A 13,047-nucleotide genomic window follows, 5' to 3' on the forward strand; every position below is an offset into this window, starting at 1 on the left:
ATGTCATCAGGGTTCGGTGATGTCATGGTTACACTGAATGTCTTAGCACGTTGAGATTGCTTTTAGCAATGAAAAGTGCTCTTTAAATGAAATGTATTATTATTATTATTATTATTATTATTATTATTATTGTGGTCACAGCCACTATTTTTGAATTGTGGCCCATACAAGTGACTAACAGTTAGGATATATCAGGATCAGCTGTTATATTTTACAGTTGGAATAATATAAATTGCTGAATTGTCCCTTTAATCTGGTTGGTATCCAAGTCCTCTGGAACTCTGTTAGGATTGCCGTTTAGTGATTGCATCGATCAACGCCGACTGACATATCCAAGGCAAGTGTGACCACAACGAAGGAAATGACTTGGCGTCGAGGGATCGCGCGGATCATTCAACAAGGACACAAATCGTTTACAAATCGGCAATTAAAGTACACGTGAAACAAAATGACGTTTTAATAACTCTTTATCTCTGACGGCCCATCGTTTGCATTGGAACAGGTCCCACCGCTCCCACAATGCCTTTCTGCTCCACAGCTGAGCATCAACTGTTCTGTATGGTTGACTTGTCAAGCCGCCCGGAGCTAGACAGCTGAAAGCAGCGTCAAACGATTCAAGTCACACCAGGTCGGCTGCTTATTACATAGGCTTTGACGCCATTGGACTGAACTGTGGGCGGCGTTTAGCAAATTTCATTTTTCGTATTTAGTATGTAAACATTATTATTTTTTATTGTGCTTTTAATTCGCATTTTACCCCCCAAAAAATAGACTTGAGCGCCACTAATCATTTTATTGTGAAAGGGCTAACCGGAAGTTAGACGTCGTACTCTAAACAACTCGACGCTGGCTGCTATCGGAGTGTAGCGTGTTCCTGGAAAAGTGTGTAGCTTTTTATTTAATTCGGGGTTTTCCTTGGCCGTGTAAGTGTTACTGGGATCTTGTCAGGGGTCCACGTGGGTTGTTGAAGGAGATGCAGGGTGGGATTTCTTAACGGGACGTTAATAAAAAAAAAAAAATCAAAACCCCGCTGCGGTCTCTCCGGTCCGGGTAAGTTTGTGATCGGCGGCGCGGCGCGGCGCGGCGCGTCAACCCTCCTCTCTGTCTTTGTTTCACGCAGCCGGGCCTTGCCCCCGATGCGCACCGCGGAGAGAGCGTGCAGCCGAACTCGCTGAAAAGTCATCCGCATTTTGACATCACCCTCTCTCATTGTCCAGTTTTTCGCGTTCACTGGACGCCAATGGTAACTTATTCGGCACATTGACATCCGACCCTCCAATCGGATTTCGTGAAATAGTTTAAAAGCGTTGTTTTTAAACAATATTTCACATTTTGAAAATAGTTCCGGCTGTTGTTCACGCAACAAAGTTGAGGCGAGCCGCAGTGGGCAGCAGCGAACAGTGCGGAGCACCGGGCAATACAAGTGGACATTTAATCGGAACGAGCCGCTTTTGGCGTGTGTGACCATTGCCGAATTGAAGAGTGGTCGCTGCTGAAACGTAAACGTTTCAAAGAGCCGTTGAATTGTGCATTTCCTTCTATCGTAGCGGAGAAACCACCTGAAGTGTCCCGATATCTGGTGCAGTTCGCCGCGGGGGAACGTCCCCGGAGCTCAGCCGGGGCCTTGCTAGCTTCACGTTAGCCTCGGCTAAGAGAAGCTAGCTGTCGTTAGCGACCGTGACCTGTCAACGCTGGTTGGCGAGGAGTCGGCCGGTTGTCCGGACACACACACTCTCTCCCCTCAACCCCACGACTCGACACCACCAACATTCACTGTTATCCAGATACATTTGGGAACGAGCCACAACCTCGTCACTTAATCCCTCGTGTTAATGAAATACAGGCAGGCGTCAGTTCCCAGGCTAAGTGTCAACGTTATGATTTGAGATGCGAATAGTCTTAAAAAAGCAAAAGCAAATTAAACGCGAGTAACACAGTGTATGAATCATGTAGCTTGGTTGTCAAAAGTTGTAAAACTTTGATCTGGAGTTCCTGGATATAACATTTCTATCTACTCTGGATAGATAGTTGGTGACTTGTGGGTGGTAGAAAAACTGACAATATCAGAAATGGATTATTTTCCTTTTTTTTTTTCCAATGACCGACTTGACTTTCATAAGTCTCTCTCCACCCAATTGCAGTTGTTATGGCGCAGCCACCCGGGAGCACAGATGATCTACAGCCTCAAGACCTCTCCGCCTCCACCCCCCCGGCTGTGATCGATCTGACCAGGAAAGGCGAGGAATTCGCCCTCGATGCTGCGCCCCTCGATGCCCTGCGGGCGGCGAGGAGCCCGGGCTGGTACCCAAACTCCGAGAACGGCAGCGCAGGGTTACCGTTCTCGGACACTGGCTCCTCGGACGGCGCTCTCCAATCCGGGGGACGTATTCAACCGGACGATGCCTTCTCCCACACTACAGTCACCCTCTCCTACGTGAGCAGGTCTCACGTCTTCTCCGCTCAAGACCCGCTGTCTCGACGCTCGCCTCTGTATGCCATGCCGCCCGTCGGCAAGTTCTCCCTCCACCCTTCGTGTGACTCTGATAAAGGGCAAGGGGAGGAGACTGGCTATTCACCGAACCAGCATTACTTGGAGCAGGTCGAGGGGCCGGTGGACCTCGCCGTTCGGCCAGAACTTTTGCAGTCATTACCTCAGGCACAGGCGCGACCGGAGCGGGACGGCGGAGTGTGTCTAACACAGGAGCCTTGTGAGTTTAATGGCGGCGTGGTTTCCAGTGATGCGCACGCGGACAAGCAAATACAAGAGGAAGTGGAACGCAGTCTTCCCTGGGAAAGCAGCAGGGTTTTGGAGAATGGTCAGGGTGACAGCCGGTCGAGTTCAGGAGTATGCACAGAATCCTCACCGGAGAATCTCACCCTCGCCGCAGGGGAGGATGAGGAGAGGGGGGGCTCCGAGGTGCTCTTACTGTTGTCGAAGAAGCAGGACGCGGTGGTCGTCCTGGACAGTGTTGGTGACCTGTGTTCCCTGAGCAGGGAGTACATCAGTCCTCTGGAGGACCCCGTCTCCCCCTCCGCTACCTCTCTGGACGATGTGGAGGACGTGTTCATCCTGCCGCAGGCCTCCAGCTCGCCCAGCGGCGACAACTCCTATCTGGAGACGACAGAGGATGTTGCGTGGGACGGCACGTGTACAAAAGGCACCATTCAGCAAGGCTCCGGTATCAGCGGCAGCACCCCAGGGTTGGATTCACGCGATGGGAATAAGCAGCCAGTCCATCGACGGAAGGCAGCGATAGTGCCTTTGATTGACTTGACAGATGATGTTTGTGTTTCCAGTGTTTTGGAAGACAAAACCAAGACCGTCCTTCCCCACATGAACGGGAATGCAAAGGCACTACAGAGAACTTTAAAAGTAAAAAAGCTGCCGATGCGTTCCAGCAGAGGGACGCGGCTGGACGCCATAGTTATGAACATAAATTCAGGCAGGTATAAAGTATCAGGATCCATCCGCACCAGTAAGAAAGCCAGGGATTCTGCACCAACAGCTAGTGATTCCAACTCGGCCGCTCCTAAGAGGAAGGCAGCAGGGAAAAGGAAAAGCAGAGCGAGAACTTCTCTCTCAGTGAAAACATTAAAACAAAAAGCAGGAACTCCAGTGAAAAGGGATAAAACTGTTAACATTAATACTGACCGTTGCAAAGACTCTACCTCTGATGCTGAAACCCTCAGTAATTCTAAACGGTCCCATAGCAGCACACCTCCAAAAAGTCCTCAGTTTGCCGTGCACAAGAGGTCGAGGAAAGGACCAAAGGACGTTTCGCCCCCTGGACTCCCGGCACAGACGAGCCCCGCAAAGTTGAAGCGGAAACAATCATCGCAGTCGAGTCCTCAGTCGGCTGTGCACAACAACTCCAAGAAGTCTCAACCTGACCCCTCGGTGGAAATCCCCCCGCCGCCGCCGTCGAAGTCTCCAAAGAAAAGTCCGGGGAAAGCCAAAGGCAGGGCCACAGGTAGCAAAACACCTCCCACTGCGAAGGCGAAGGGGCCTCGCACTGCCAAGCGGAGGCGAAAGAAACCCACAGGCAGCCAGCCTTCGTCCATGTTCTCCCCCAAGGAGCCGGAGATCAAGCTGAGGTACGTCACCTACAAGGAGGAGAAGAGGGAGCCGAGGCTGGACAGCTTCTCGCCATTCATTCGCACCGAGCGTCGGCAGTCAACGCCGTCACTCTGTACTGTAATCAGCTACCCGGAGCAGGTAAGGACCCAGCACAAGAAGGGCCAGCAGCAGCAGCAGCAGGCTCACTCCGGTGACTTCATGTCTGCAGTTGTACCCAACACTTCCTGTCTGCAGCTGGGCCGGGCGTTCACACACAGCCAGCACCGGCGCGCTCTCGTCTGCTGCCTGTGCGGACAGTCGGCCAACACCATGGACTTGGGGGACCTCCACGGCCCTTACTACCCCGAGGGGTACCGGCCGAGCGCCAAAACGCCGTCGAGCAAATCGGGCCTCAAAGAGGACGATTACAGCGACTCTGACTCCTCGTCTTGCAGCGGTCGGGGCAGGAGGAGGAAGTGTGCCGCTCCGCCCCCGCCCCCGCCTCCGCCTCGGTCCTTCAGGCCAGGAGCTCAGCTCAAGCAGAAGGGCCTGCTGCAGAGCCACAGGTGGAGCGGCGAGGGTAGCGGCAGCCCCGCGGCGAAGCGGCCTCGCCCGGATGCTGGCGCCGTAGATGCGCAGGACTGGTACAGCCCCCCCGTGCTGCCTCTGGAGCCCTGCGAGTACTGGCTCCACGAAGACTGCGGCATCTGGTCTGCAGGCGTGTTCCTGGTGAAGGGCAAAATCTACGGACTGGAGGAGGCGGTCAAGGCAGCACAAGAGATGGTAAAACTGCACTTTGAGCACCGTGATGTGAAAACTCTGCTACACAAAACAACGCTGAGATGTCATCAGTTAAACAAAAGAAGAAAAGATTAAGGGATGATGATGCTTTAATCATCTGCCTATCTACTTGTCAACTTCACCTGTATGATCCCACTAGATTTTAGATGTTATCGAATCAAAGAGTAAGAATAATTAATTGACAATTATGTCAGTTAGAAGAGTGAAAATTATCGCTGCAGGCAAACGACAGAGAGATATTATTTGTGCCGTATGACAAATCATCTGTTGTTTGAGGGGGGGGTGTTATTGGAAGAGAGCACATGAAGCTGGACCCACCCAAAAAATTGGTCTTCCATAATTTACAGTCATGGAAGACTAAGACAATGTTCAAATCAGAAAAGCCAAAATCATTGTTGATCGACAAAAAATGATTTAAATGATTAATAATTTAAATTAGCTGCAGATTAACTTTGTGGCACTCGGCTGATCTTTTATTCTAAGGTTGTAGAAATGTCGAGCTTTGCACACAATATTTAATCTTTTGGCATGTTGGGTCACATTCATGGCACCGCGAGGATAATGACTGCGAGTTATTATGAAAACTTCAGGGCTCGAGTCACGTTTTGCCCTATTGTGGTCACCAGCAGGCCAGAGGCTCTCAGTCTGCAGCCAGAGATGAGACCCAGGTTCAGTTTTCCTGTTCGTGTGCCGGACTCCTCATCTGTGATGCCAAATGGTGCGTGTGGAGAGTTTCTTCACCAAAACCCATAACTAGTGAGGTCTCGCCGTCATGTCTCACTTTGGTTATCACTACCACTTTGCCTAAGTGCAAACTGTGCTGCCATAACCTTTTTCAAATAAGACCGTTGGACGTGTCATAGTAGGAAACTCACAGCTGTAAATTTGGATGTCCCTCAGTAGAGCACTTACCTCCACCAAGGCCCGTCAGTCGCCTTCAATTCAACTGGGCTGCACCAAACTCCCCACATCTATATCAATCCTGTAAATATACCTGCTTTTTCCATGAATTTATTCCCTGGTACAGTGGGGAAAATGTCAAAAACCGGCCTGTGTCGCAAAGTTAATGTTGTCTCTTGGCCCACGTCCCATCATGCCATCAAGTTTCGTGGAAATCTGTTGAGTAGTTTTTGTGTAATCCTGCTGAGAAAGTCAAGACAGGAGTGAAAACGTGAATTAAAGGGGCAGTAAGCGATTCTAAAGCAATACACGTTTTGTTAAAAAATCTGCTAATATTTCCCCACGGCCCGTCAGCTGTTGGTTCTGTCCGGAAAAACAATCTTGGTTTTTCAGCTCGGCTCAGGCTCTGTAAAAAAGGCCCCTTTAACTGTGAGAGTTAAAGATGATTAATGAATGAATTCAGGGTCCCGGTGTTCATGTCTCACTGGGACACTAGTGAAGAAGGCAGCGAACCTCAAGTCGAGTGTGTGCACTGATTGAATACAAACACTTTCCAAGGATGAACCAAGGAAATTTCTATGCAATATTGAGAAATTAGGACCCTGAAGAGGTAACAAGATGCTAATGAGTGTTATAAGCTAAATTGAAGGCCATAGAAATACCTAAATGTAGCCTCCTGGTTTCAAACCCACTTTGGAAGGTCTTGAAGGAGCTGGTTTGCTGCTTGGATTATGAATCATTCGTTCTGTCCGAGACATCTTTTTTTAATTCCTAGTGCCGGCAGAGTTTTAATGAAAGAGTAAATGGTACAACTACACCGATACGATCTGATGTAACATACAGCAAATATGTTGCCATACAGTGTCCAGTTAAGCAGATGGCACACGATGTGTTCACCGGGCCGCATGCGTGTGCTGTGTTTTCAGCAGTGCTCAGCGTGCCGGGATCCGGGCGCCTCACTGGGCTGCGTCTTCAAAGGTTGTCCCAACAAGTACCACTACAGATGTGCCCTGGAGTCGGGTGAGTTCCTCTCTGTGCCCTCCAATTCCCCAAAAACATGTGATGTCTGACGTGAACACTGCACCTGTTAAAATATGAAGTTGACTGCAGGCACCCTCGAGTTGAGTGCGAATGAGTCCATGCACGCGTGTGCATCGGTGTGGAGATGGCTCCTTCTCCCGAGGTGCCGTTTGCCGCCAACACGTGTGGGCAGTTGACCCTTTGGGATGAATCAGTGTGCCATCTTCAACTCCCGTTCTGTTCTTGTTCCAGCAGACTGTGTACTCGTCGAAGAGAACTTCTCCATGAAGTGTAAAAAGCACAAGGTGAGCAGAAATAACTTGGGGGCTGGGGGGGGCCCCCGGAGACTCGCCGCCCCGCTGCTGCTTCACTGGGCAAAAAGTGTGCGACTGTCTTTTACTCACTGAATATTAAAGCTTTTGACTCCTCATCGTTTCCTCAGGACAAGACCTTCAGGGGCCCCCCGGGGAACAGATGGGACGACAGGTGACGAAGTTCGTGAAAACCTCGTGAGGTTAGTTGAATATCTGCTCTGCTGTTGTGTTCTCTGTGTGTCCGGAGGAATTTGTATCAAGTTCAGGGAGAAATACTTCTCAGTCTCCAAAAGCAGTGACAAAGTAGTGTCCAAACCAGACAGAGACGACAGAGACAGAGACAGAGACAGAGACGAGACTTACTTTACAACAAATTATGACATGAAAAGTGTATGGGTTTTTTTTCCGTCTTTCTCTGGAAAGTTCCTCAGCTCTCTGGTAATGCTGATTCATCCTCGTGTTTTAAATGGAATATATTTAGATTTTTCTTTAATCCAACAAAACCCCCAGATGTGTAGATGCTCACAGGAACAAAATACAGTCAGTTTGCTGCTTTTTTCTTTTCTCCCGCTTCGTTGGCATTGTATTGCCTGAATAGATTAATCGATTAATTCATATCATAATGAAAAGGGTGATGCAATATTTAAACTTTCCTAATATATGAGAAATAGAACACAAAGTATTACTTAATGTTATTTTGACCATTACATACTTTTCTTTGAATCCAAAGACTCGTTTTGCTGCGAAGTCATTTTATGTAAACTACTGGACATTAAAGCGCCATGTCTCAGTTTTCATTGTTTTATACAGTGCATCCGGAAAGTATTCAGAGCACTAAACTTTTCCTCAAAATTCTACACACAATACCCCATAATGACAAAGTAGTTTATAGTAGTTTATATAAAATGACTTTGCTAGAAGTCTAGAAGGAACCGTGTGTGACAATTAGACCTTTTAACATGGTGTCCAGATTTTCGGGATTCAAAAGTCGATTGACTATAACAGGGCTGTGTCAACATTTGTGTAAGCACAAGAAAAAGCTTAGTTGATTTTTAAGAGTTGCCACTGAAAAACATTATCGGTTTAAAAAGAAAAAAAAAAGCTAACCTCTTTCTGTCTGCACATTAAGTGGAGGTTGCTCTCCAGGGTGCAGATGGACATATTTTCCTTGTCAGTGATTAAGTAAAAACTTTGTGGCCAGAAGTGCAGAGGATTCACCACAAGGTACAAACCCCTGATGACCCGTAAGAACTTGGTCTTCCTTCTGACGCATGTTTTATCACATTTCAAATTTAGCTGCATCTGTGTTCAAGTACATTTATAGATGATCACTCGATTCTCTGCCCGTCCAAAGGACCAGGTTGTGATTCACAAAAAACACAGAAAGAAACACTCTTGTTCTGGAACAAAGTTCAATGGACGGATGAACAAAATCAAACCTCTATCAAAATGATGGAAACGGTGAAGTGTAGAGAAAAAATTGAGCAGCTCTTGACCCAGAGCCATTGTGAACAATGTGATGGCTCTGTTGTGGCAACAGTGCTGTTCTTCCGATAGCCAAGCTTTAAGATGTTTGATAAAAGAGGTCAGAGTCGGGAGGTCATGTATTTTGTGTGGTATTGAATTCCAGGTGTGAGAAGCACGAACAGAAAAAGTGGTTTGACTAAAGGCCCTCTTTCTAAAAGGAAATATACAGTCACCTCTAGAGCCAGCTCTTGTTGATCTGTTTGAGGGTTTTTTTTCACAAATTCTTGTAATGGAGGAGGTGCTTTGCCACGGAAGATTTTGTAAATCAAGATAGCGTCGGTGTGTTTAACAGTGTTGTCCCAGCTTAAGCGCTCATGTTTTTATAATATCTGACAGTGATGGTACGTTTTTGTTTTTTTATCTAGTACTTTCAGAGCTTGTTTATAAACTGTTTCAATCGGTGTTAGTGTCGTTTTACAGGCCGATGCCCAACTTGTTACACAATAGGACATGTGTGACATGATCATAGTGTCAAAGTATAATTTTGCTGACTCAAGAGTTAGATTACTTCTAATAAACCTAAAGTTGGACAAGTTGAACTTAATTTTATTCACAATGTTTTTTATCTGTCGTTTGAAAAGAAGTTGGGAGTCAAGAGTGATTCCTAAGTATTTGAACTCTTGTACCACCTCAATTGTTTTACCTTGCAGAGAAACGTTAGGATCACTGTCGGGATTTGCTCTTTTTGATAAGTACATACAAACAGGGATTTCTCAAGCCAGTTATACACATTTGTCATAGCATCTGTCAATTCTTGCGCAGCGTGTCTTCAATGTACTTCTCAACAACAAACATTTCACTGTGTGGACACTCTGTTTTCTAATATTCCATTGAAAGTAGTGTTGGTTTGTTTTCTCTCTAAAACAAGAGGAAATTAATTCAGATGAATCACTTTGAATTCTCTTTGTCTCTTCCAGACATTCACCCGCAGCCTCCTGCAGTTGCTCCTCCCCTTCTGCTGGTAACCATGGCGACAGTGGATCAGTGTTCTTCTGACTGACAGCTAGCACCCATAAACCTTAACTTCATCCCAACTCCTGCTCTTTAGTCCCCCCCCCCCCACACACACACACACTGACTGGAGGAGCACAGTCCTACGGGCCGAGGGAAGACACAAAAAAAATCCTCTCACTTTACTTAAAGTGACATGCTGAATTTGTCAGTTGTGTAGTAATTTATAAGGATTTTTTTCCTGGATTAGATATGAATAATAATCAGATATTTAATTTTTTTAATGAGATTTTCTAAGTATGATTATATTTTGTTTATTTATTCCTGAAGTTGTTTTTTTTATTGGCTTCTTCAGCGGAAGAGGTTTGATTGTGTTTGGGTTTTTTTGGGGTTTTTTTGTCTTTAAGTTATTGGTGAAGTAGTTCAATGTTGAAATATCAAAGCCAGTCAAGGAGACGCCGGTATTCGTAAGAGACAGGCGAGTAAATGACCCCCCGCAGAACAACGGTACCCAATTGGACGGAACCCACAGGTTCCATATTTAAACAGCTCACACGTAGCATTACGTTTATTTTTGCAGAGACCGGTGCAGAAGGCAGGTGGGAGCTCGCTCTGATGACGCTCGGCAACGGTGTATGTTTGAATGTATTCTCCTCGCGTGAGGGTTTTTTTGCAGGATGCACTTTGGAAGTGGCACTGAACGCACGCAGCCCTCTCCTCCGGCTGCAGTATTGTGAGGTTCACAGGTCCATTATGTGAACTTAAAAAGAAACAAATCCATATCTCACATCGCCCTGACAGCTTTAAGGGATGTAACTTACGGTAGAGGTGATGATAATGCACAGAAACTGAAAGAATAGAACAGTCAACCTGGAGTGATCATTTGAATAATTTAAAGCAGATTTGATGAAATCCAATTTTACGATTGTAGACGGAGAAATGTTTCTCATTTTCCCTTTCATCCATTCGTTACTCCCAGTTGTTGCGACGCCGTTTCAAATAAACTGTCCATCAACTTTTTTTTTCTTCCAATTCACATCATCAAATCCATTATTTTAAGCATTTTCATCGCTTGATTAATCCTGAGTAATTAATTAACGATTGTCCCTGTACCCCAATCGTGTGTATTTTCATCCCCCTTTTTTTAATCTGTTAATTGTTGTTAGTTTCACCCCTCAACGACCGCACGTGAATTTGATTTGAGGGTTTCAATGTGCCCGTGTTGTGTTGATCTGCATGGTCCTGACATCTCAAGTTGTCTTAATAATCCAATTTCAATCCACTTAATTTTGAGCCCTGTTTAGGGGACAAATGAATTCTTCTTCCGAACCGGGATGGGGCTGCGTTCAATGCCACTCATCTGCTGTTTACCTGGATTTGTCCTCTTGTCCGAGCTCGCATCATTTCTTTCAGTCTTCAGTTTTCCCGTTGCTGTTGAGTGAACCCCAACAAAGCCTGTTTGGACTCAACAGGACCACCAGTGTCCCTAAGGGTTAAAAAAAAAAAAAGGATGTCACACTCATTTCTACGCTAACATTGAGAATCCTTGGTTTACATCAATGATAATTTCCGCAGCGGTGGGCCACGCTAGAATTAAGATTTCTGGTCCGATGTAGTGCGATCTTTATTTCCCATTACCACCAGAACCTTTCTGCAAAAAGCCTTATCAGATGTTCAAGAGGTATATTTTTTCCCCTATTCACACTAGCGTGCGGTGCAAAGACAAATCGGTGGCTGTACGTCACCTTCCTTCGCACATCCTGATGACTGAAGGCAGCTTTCAATCACTTTTTTTGGCTGCAGACTTTGTTATTAATGCCAAGGGCTGGCCAATTCCTAATGAGCCCTCCGAGCACACAGCCACACGCCGCCTCCGTGGAGACTGAGGGGAGCTCCAGGTGTATCAGAACCTGGAGATAAGGCCTCTGGCTGGTTCATGTGATCAGTGTTGGTGCAGAGCCTCCGTGTACTTTTCAATACAGCCATTAGGGGCAGCATTGTGCAGTCTGAGACCATAGTGTAAGAAATGTTAAGCCATGGTTCACTGTTGACCGATGCCCACACAGAGGCAGCTGCAGGCCTTCTGTCCCACCAGCAATAGGACACAACACACAGCCACACCCAGGCCTCCCGATCCTATCCTAGGACGCATGTCTTTTTCTTTTGTGCCGTCCAAAATATTCTGTTTACTTGATATTTGGTTGCAGTAAATTACCTTCTTTCTTTCTTTTTAAAAGAGCAGGTGTGTCAGAGAGCCTGGAAACTTCTCTGCAGTTCATTTTTTAAATTTTTGTTGTTCCAAGCAGTTTGCGTTGTACAAAAATACAGCTTTTGGAGTTTGTTTTATTCCTGCTAAAGTGTTTGGATTTGTCCGTGTGTTAATCTCAGGGCTGATTGTCAGATATTCTCACCATTTTCATTTTTATGATTTTTCTTTTTCTGTTTCCTCTGAGTTAACCCAACATTGACTGGAGCAATGAAACATGTAGCAGGTTGAGATGCAAACCTTTCTGTCCTGGCTCACACTACCCGTCACATTCCAACACCTCCCATGTGTCTGTCAGTGCTGCTGCGTTTTCAGGATTCAAACCTTTGGACTGGGACCGCCAACTCCTGTTACTCTTTTTTTTTTTTTTTAGTTTTTTTTACTTCATGACAACTTTTTGTACTGTCTGGTTCACCTCTCGGAGAGGTCGTGTAATTGTCGAAAATAAATATTTTGTTCAATGTGTTTTTTTTCTGTAAGACACTTGTTTGGAGACTAAAAAAAAAAAAAAAGAACATCCATGACGAGGACCCTGATACTGAAGCAGAGTTCAGCCATCATTTGGTTTTTTTAATTTACTGTCACTCAACGTTAGACTCCCTCCGTTCTATAGCTCAACGCGACACCTTTCAGCCCATTGTTTTGGTTGTAGTGGGCTTCACTATTTTTAGCCAGATAATCCCCTCTAGGAGTTGGATGGAACCGTTAATAATATAGTTAATGTTGACTTAAATTGATTTGAGAGCCAAACCACTCCAAATAAATGAGTATATCTCTATAATGCAGCTTTAATTCCAGCCCTCTCTGTCATCACTTTCACTCTGGCCTCTGATAGGCTCACTAAAGGCCTGTTTCGCGAGATAGGTCTAGGCTCGGTCGACCAATCGCAGAGTTGTGTCTTGCACCGTGGAACATCTTTGTTCCCACATGAACAACACTTGTTGAGGTCACCTTGAATCGACCAGGTAGAACGCCGGCTGTTCACTTGGCTGCTTTTTAAATACAACTAGCCTTTTTTTCTTTTAAAGATTTTTTTTTTTAAGCCTTTATTAGACAGGACAGTATATACAGTAGCGTGAAGGGGGGAAGAGAGCGGGGGAAGACATGCAGCAAAGGCCCGGGGTCGAACCCCCCGACCGCTGCAGGGTGGACTCAAGCCTCCGTACATGGACCGCAGGCGCTACTCAGTGAGCCAACCGACGCCCCATCAA

The 13,047-nt window shown here is 46.2% G+C and overlaps 1 protein-coding gene across 5 annotated transcripts; it reads left to right on the forward strand.

The window, feature by feature from the left end:
• The first annotated feature begins 778 nt into the window (after positions 1 to 778).
• On the forward strand, positions 779 to 12,301 carry si:dkey-94l16.4 (retinoic acid-induced protein 1). 5 transcript variants are annotated; one of them, XM_035613160.2, is made up of 6 exons: positions 779 to 882; positions 2,142 to 4,840; positions 6,685 to 6,778; positions 7,031 to 7,083; positions 7,221 to 7,292; positions 9,537 to 12,301. In XM_035613160.2, exons 2-5 carry the CDS (start codon positions 2,147 to 2,149, stop codon positions 7,266 to 7,268), a joined length of 2,889 nt encoding a protein of 962 aa, XP_035469053.2. In that variant the 5' UTR covers positions 779 to 882; positions 2,142 to 2,146; the 3' UTR covers positions 7,269 to 7,292; positions 9,537 to 12,301. The 5 variants fall into 5 exon arrangements, with proteins under 5 accessions (XP_035469053.2, XP_035469051.2, XP_035469055.2 ...); XM_035613158.2 differs by having other exon boundaries at positions 817 to 923; XM_035613162.2 differs by having other exon boundaries at positions 817 to 923; positions 7,034 to 7,083.
• Positions 12,302 to 13,047: the final 746 nt, after the last annotated feature.

Source organism: Scophthalmus maximus, chromosome 16 (genome assembly GCF_022379125.1).
Source record: "Scophthalmus maximus strain ysfricsl-2021 chromosome 16, ASM2237912v1, whole genome shotgun sequence".
NCBI classification, from domain to species: Eukaryota; Metazoa; Chordata; class Actinopteri; order Pleuronectiformes; family Scophthalmidae; genus Scophthalmus; species Scophthalmus maximus.

Excerpts from the sequence above, each read along its gene's own strand:
- si:dkey-94l16.4 (XM_035613160.2), top strand. The coding sequence starts at position 2,147 with ATGGCGCAGCCACCCGGGAGCACAGATGATCTACAGCCTCAAGACCTC. Across the intron at positions 6,779-7,030 it reads CAGATGTGCCCTGGAGTCGG|CAGACTGTGTACTCGTCGAA; the intron begins GTGAGTTCCTCT and ends TTCTTGTTCCAG. Across the intron at positions 7,084-7,220 it reads TGAAGTGTAAAAAGCACAAG|GACAAGACCTTCAGGGGCCC; the intron begins GTGAGCAGAAAT and ends TCGTTTCCTCAG.